The sequence below is a fragment of the Anarrhichthys ocellatus genome, unplaced genomic scaffold (assembly GCF_004355925.1).
Source record: "Anarrhichthys ocellatus isolate YVR2014 unplaced genomic scaffold, GSC_Weel_1.0 scaffold187, whole genome shotgun sequence".
NCBI lineage: Eukaryota > Metazoa > Chordata > Actinopteri > Perciformes > Anarhichadidae > Anarrhichthys > Anarrhichthys ocellatus.
Genome location: NW_022280217.1, coordinates 226,994 through 234,138, shown reverse-complemented (window position 1 = coordinate 234,138; position 7,145 = coordinate 226,994). Strand labels below are relative to the sequence as shown.

The 7,145-nt window shown below is 46.9% G+C and overlaps 1 protein-coding gene across 1 annotated transcript; it reads left to right on the top strand.

The window, feature by feature from the left end:
* The first annotated feature begins 4,157 nt into the window (after window positions 1–4,157).
* On the top strand, window positions 4,158–7,145 carry ackr3b (atypical chemokine receptor 3b). The gene is made up of 2 exons (XM_031878559.1): window positions 4,158–4,299; window positions 5,558–7,145. The coding sequence occupies exon 2, from the start codon at window positions 5,580–5,582 to the stop codon at window positions 6,666–6,668; it is 1,089 nt and encodes a 362-aa protein (XP_031734419.1). The 5' UTR covers window positions 4,158–4,299; window positions 5,558–5,579; the 3' UTR covers window positions 6,669–7,145.

The window sequence follows — 7,145 nt, the reverse complement described above, 5'->3', positions numbered from 1 at the left end:
AACACAACAGACAAAGGTTTTGCTCAAGCTGAATCTGCAATTGGGCGACTGCTACCATCATAACTCCATCTGATCATCCACAAAATGACTCAAATATCAAAACATGATCAATACTAGAGCAGCACCGAAAGTAACAACCCAGTCATTACTTGAACCTGAACAACGTCCTGTTCATCTTCAAAAGAAGTTGGTTTTCAAAATTGCGAGAATTCCGTCTCGCTCTTCTTGATAAAAGAGGAACATTTGTTTCTTAGTTGCCTAAACACGAGCCAGTCAGTGGCAGAACCTGTTGTTCTTGCCTCATGAATACTGTGTGTAGATCAGAGGAGAACCAGGGATCGTCACCTCCCTGTACTCTGTACCTCCTGAGAGGAGAACCAGGGATCGTCACCTCCCTGTACTCTGTACCTCCTGAGAGGAGAACCAGGGATCGTCACCTCCCTGTACTCTGTACCTCCTGAGAGGAGAACCAGGGATCGTCACATCCCTGTACTCTGTACCTCCTGAGAGGAGAACCAGGGATCGTCACCTCTCTGGTGATGATCAGCTCTATCCTCCTCCAGTTAAAGTTAAACTAATCATGATGAAACCCTTGTTCATTCAAATGTTTAAGATTCCTCTTATAAATGATACGTGGTTTTAATTTAGGGACCTTCGTGTTCCTGTTTACAACACAATGATCACTGAGGTCATTACAGAAAACATCAACAGCTGAGAAGTTATGAGGAACATCAGTTAAAATCAAGTCAGTTAATGTGGACTTCTCAGAGCACTTGAGATGTGGACGAGTGGGTGAGTTCATTAACTGGGTCAGACTGATAGAATCACAAGAAGATCTAAAATCATGAGACACAGGCTGAAGCCCATCCCAAATAAGATCTGCTGCTAGAACGACCTCTCATGATGTAGTGAGGATAGAAGGTGCATCAGTGACTGGAACGCCTCGTCTGAAGCGTATGGAGGCCTAGAACACCCAACAACGCTCACACAAAGGTCACACAAAGGTCACACAAAGGTCATGCAACGCTCACACAAAGGCCCTGAGAAAGTTCAACATCCACTGACAGAAGTTCTAAATGCTTGCAAATCATTTAGTCCCATTACAATTTAATTAATCACGAGTCAGATCATAATTAAAGGGTTCATGATGGATTGTATTGTTCTACATTGTGTGCTGGAGACTCTTCTTCTCTATTAAAACACTTAAATCCACTTTTAATGAAGATTTAACGGCTTGTTTCTCTTAAAGTGAACCAGTTCTAGTGATCCATTAAAGCTTCAATGAGACATGTGACCAGGTCACATGATCAGAGTCAGCCAACCAGCCTGAGGATTAAAACTCACATTTTAAAATGTCTCTTCTTCGTTGGTGTCGTCCTCGGAAATTCGTAAACGTGCAGACCCAGAACACGCTGGAGAGATTACATCTCCCAGCTGGCCTGGGAAGGCCTCGGGATCCCCCAGAATGAGCTGGAACATGTTGCCGGTGAGAGGGAGGTCTGGATCGGCCTGCTTGACCTGCTGCCACCGCGACCCGACCCCGGATAAGCGGTGGAAAATGGATGGATGGATGGACGTCCTGAAACCTGAAACGTGCAGAAACAGAGTGGACTGAGACATTAACAAGATATCGTGTGTTTCTGTGAAGAGCTCAGCTGGCAGAGAAGCTGATCCACCATCTTGAAGGTTGTAGGTTCAAATCCCACTGGTTACGCTGGTCTGTTTCCTGTTGTGAAATGATCCCAAGCAATAAATACGTTACATTGTGAAATGTCTCTTATTGTGAAAAGCTTATTGGTTCGGGTCATTTTACAAGAAACATATATCTATAGATATAGATATATGTTTATACATGTAGAGGGAGAGAACTCTTCTCTGATGAAGGAGAAGTTTCTTTATCTCTGATCACAGCTGGTCCAGAGGAGAAGGACTCAGACCATCCACGAGGAGCCGTGGGTTCGATCCCCGCCTGAGGTACGTCACACTGAGTGTGTGTGTCGGTTCCGTTCTATAAAACAAACAACAACAACTCAAAAACTTCAAACGTTGCGTTCATCAAAAACAAACTCCGTTCAAACCAAATCCGTCTGTAGCGAATTTCCAACGAGGGCGACAGTAACGAAGAAGAGACATTTCAAAATGTGAGTTTTAATCCTCAGGCTGGTCAGCTGACTCTGGAGCTGATCATGTGACCTGGTCTCATGTCTCACAGTAAAGGCTCTAAAGACCTGAAAGAAGAACCAATCAGAAATCCTCTCACAGGTAAACTCACCTGTCAGGTGGTTTCTTCTTCTTCTTCTTCTTCTTCTTCTTCTTCTTCTTCTTCTTCTTCTTCTTCTTCTTCTTCTTCTTCTTCTTCGAACTAAACACACATGTTCTTAAATATTGTTTAATTATTATTAGAATAGATTTAATTGGACAGTACACATTAAAAACAGACCTACATGAAGTCTGACACACACAGACACACACACTAACACACACATGCACACACTCTCTCACACACACACAAACACTAACACACAGAGACACAAACACTAACACACGCACACAAACACTAACACACACACAGACACACACACACACAAACACACGCACACACACTAACACACGCAGACACACACACACACTAACACACGCACAAACACTAACACACACACACACACAAACAAACACTAACACACACAGACACACACACGCACACACTCTCTGACACACACACACACAGACACACACACAGACAGGAAGTATCAGGTGTGTGAGAACCTTTATTTTCTCAGGATCAAACAGGAAGTAAACAGTAAAATAATCAGGTGCAGCGCATTGTCTCCACTTCCTGTCTGGGAAACGAGCACTTCCTGTTTGAGCAGCTGGAGGGTTAGACCTGATCCCAGACCAGAAAACAAATATTAAAACCCTGGTTCTCATTTTGGTCCTGGTCTTAATCTTGGTCCTGGTCTCCTCCTCACACATGTATAATTGATGGAGGTCTTCTCTGACCCCTGACTGACAACAGGAAGTTTAAACTGTATACAGGGAGTCCTGATCCAGGTCTATAAACCGCTTTAGACCCTGAAGACCCCTTTAGACCCTGTAGACCTATTCAGACCCTGTAGATCAGGGGTGCCCAATACGTGGATCGCGGAGGTAGTGCGGGTAGATCGCATGCCATTCAAAAAAAATGAGATGTCCGCATGGCATTTGCCACTTGATTTTCTAACACACGGGTCACCATGTATGCGCGGTCAACCGCGCGAGCTACCGCAAAACTCCGGCGAGCTAATTAGTTAGCCTTCCAATTTATTTCTACTGAAGAAGCTAAAGCGCCATGATTTGGGAAACGTCCAAAACCTCGCGTGAGAGCTGGAGACTCAACGGAAGGCGTGCGCGTAACTTGACAGTGCGCGCTACACAGAGCAGATTGACAAGTGTCTGTCAGAGTTTGACAAACGCTTTCGAGACGTTGCTTTACTCGAGCCAGGTGCTACACTTATGTGCTGCACATTTCGGGAAGATATTGAGGTTGATTCACTCGCATCAAAAATTGCCACGCTGTTTCACCTGAACTCGTCTGGAGTGGAGGATGAGATTCTGACACTGCAAGCTGACATTCAGCTGAAGTCCAGGGCTCATGGACAGTTTTCTCACAGAGCAAAAGTACCCAAACATGAGGACATGTGATCCCTTCTTGACTGCATTATTCAGCTCTTTATTTATGCGAGTCAGCCTTTTCCCACATGAAGAACATTCAGTCCAAACACCGTTCCACCAGGACTGCTGATCATTTGAAGTCTGCTTGAGGCGGGCTACCAGCAGCTACTGTCCGGACGATGCAACTCTGGCCAATCAGAGTAAGGTAATGACCAAACATGTTTTCATGTAGCTAGATCATTTTGACTTGGTCATTTTAAAAGTAGCTCGCAAGCCGAAAAAGTGTGGGCACCCCTGCTGTAGACCCCTTTAGACCCTGTAGACCTCTTCAGACCCTAGACGTCACACATATGTGACGCTATTTTTTGCGGGTTCAATAGAAACCCGCAGTTCTTTCTCACGTGCTTCACTTGTTTTGTCCCGCAGCTGAAAACCGCAATAAATCACCTCGAGCCTCTGTGGGCGTTTCTTCTTCTTCTTCTTCTTCTTATTTAAATACAGAGAGAGAAGAAGAGAGAAGGGGGTCTTCAGGGAGCCAGCCGCATCGGTCCGTCTCGCACTTGCCTCGCGCTATCAGCCGGAGACACCGTTAAACCCGCACCGGGACCCGGACTTCACCGAGAGGACCTGCACTCCCCCGTTAGACCCGTAAGTGTTGTCAACTCGTTAAATCGTGAATAAAGTGAACGTAGTCTGGTTCCATCGCTCACGTGACAGCAGGTACAGCCGGCTCGTGCCGCTTCTCACCGGACTGAAACGAGTCATTCTAACGTTTACACAGACCTCACGTCTTACGCACGTGTTATTAACATGATTCAGAGTTATGAGTCATCATGCATGTCCTCTGGTGTATTCGGCACGCGAGTCTTCACCGAACACCTGTTCATCTCAGTCAAATCTCACATTTAAATACAGTAACATGTGAGCCGAATCAAAGCGCTCGTTCTTTAAAAGTCGTAATAAATGTGTAATAAGCGGTTTAGAACATAAAAACCTTAATCTGCAGATTTTAACACTGAGTTTGAATGTTTTCATTAATTCTCACTGAATCTTAAAATGAAACAAATTGACTTAAATCATCTTTTCATACACAACGGGGTCAGAGATATGAGCTGAACTGTAGAGTTTGTTGTTTATTACATTCCTCCGTTTTAACTTGTTCACGTTTCTCGATGAGCTCAGAATCCTTAAATCGCCTGCGCTCGTTCCGTGCTTTATGGCCCGTTAAGAGCACTTCTTCTGTGGTTTATGGTGGTTTGATGGTGCGTTCAGGAGCCTCTGAATGAACCTCCCAGCTGCTGCTTCTTCTCAGAGCTCATTAACATAAACAGAGTAAACTAGAGTCTGAAGTTAAACATTTTATGTTATGAATATCTTTTTGTTCTTAACGTTTATTACAGATATTTATCTTTGACAGAAAGATTTTATTTTGAAGGTTGTGAGCCGCACATTTAAATAAAATAATACTTTAACGATGTTTATTTTTATGTTTTTCCTGATGAATGTTAGTGGTTTTATTGATTCATTATTCTGTCATTAAATATTATAAATATTATTATTATTATTTTCTGTCAACTAAATCAAAAAAAGCTCCTTTTTTCAGATCATTTTACTTCCTCGGAGTGAACTTCAATTGAACTGAATTCTTACTATTGATCACACACACACACACACACACACACACACACACAGAAGTCATTGTTTCCTGTCAGTTTCAAAGTGTTTCAGTTTATTAATGACGTCTGGATCGTTTCACCCCTGACCTCCAGACATCCGTCCATCTGTCTCTCTGTGTGTGTGTGTGTGTGTGTGTGTGTGTGTGTGTGTGTGGTCACTTTAATCAATAATCAACAGACGGTCTGTGAAGAAGAAGAAGAAGTCACTAACGGTTGTCTTCTTCTTCTAGTTTTCCAGGTTGTGACATCATCATGAGTCTGAGTGCCAGTGACATCGGCGAGCTCATGGAGCTATGGGAGGAGCTTAACCTGACGGGCGACGCCCACAACCTGTCCCACGTGGAGACGCTGGTGTGTTCGGGCACCGTCGGCCACGCCGCCTTCCTCCACGTCCTCTCCGTCCTCTACGTCTTCATCTTCCTGGTGGGGCTCGCCGCCAATGCCCCGGTGGTCTGGGTCAACCTACGGTCCGGCGGGAACCGCTACGAAACGCACCTGTACGTCCTGAACCTGGCGGTGGCCGACCTGTGCGTCGTGGCCACGCTGCCGGTGTGGGTGACCTCGCTGCTGCAGGGTGGCCGCTGGCCGTTCGGAGACGCCGCCTGCAAACTCACCCACCTGGTCTTCAGCGTCAACCTCTTCAGCAGCATCTTCTTCCTCGCCTGCATGAGCGCGGACCGCTATCTGTCCGTGGCGCGGTTCGCCAATGCCCCCGACGGCCGCAGGAGGAAGGTGGCGCGCCGGCTGATCTGCGTCCTGGTGTGGCTGCTGGCTCTGGCAGCCTCCGTCCCCGACACCTACTTCCTGCAGGCGGTGAAGTCGTCGCACCACGACGGCGCCGTGTGCCGGCCGGTGTACCCGGCGGACCGCCCCAGGGAATGGATGGTGGGCGTCCAGCTGAGCTTCACCGTGCTCGGCTTCGCCATCCCGTTCCCCGTCATCTCCGTCTTCTATCTCCTCCTGGCGGCGGCGATCCCCCCCAGCGCAGATCAGGAGCGCCGCATCAGTCGGCGGATCGTCCTCACCTACATCGCGGTCTTCCTGGTGTGCTGGCTACCGTTCCACGCCGTCCTCCTGCTGGACACGCTGTCGCTGCTCAACGTGCTGCCCTTCAGCTGCCGGCTGGAGAACTTCCTGGACGTGGCGCTGCACCTGACGCAGTGTTTCTCGCTGGTCCACTGCTGCATCAACCCGGTCCTGTACAACGTCCTGAACAGGAACTACCGCTACGACCTCATGAAGGCCTTCATCTTTAAGTACTCCACCAGGACGGGGCTCGCCCGGCTCATCGACGGCTCACACGCCTCAGAGACGGACTACTCGGTGGTGAACTCTTCTTAAGGAACCACCCATTGCGTGAGCCGGTGGTTCCTCCCAAGAACCTCCTCAAGGAACCACCACTGGACTCGCATCCCTCAGGGACTCAGCTGGTGAACTCTGGAACACTACTTAGTACTTAGACCAGGTGGACCACATCAGCTGCTGGTCCTTGATGGTCCAACACCTTGATGGTGTGGGTCGTGGTGGTGGACAAGACTCTCCTGATGTCAAAGCTTCCCGGGACTTGGGAGTACTTTTTAAAAACCTGGGAACTCTGTTTTGGGGATATCGTAGTATTTACTTCACTTCATGTATCCAGCAAAAGTTACTTCAACATTGAGTAACACTATCCAGTAAAGACATCATAGTATTAGTATTAGCACATTAACTCTGAGCTTGAAACCTGATCTGTATCTACTCCAGAGGAAACCACAGAAGAACTCCTTTGTTCTATCAAACCTGTAAATATGAAGTATTTTATATTCTGTGAATATATTT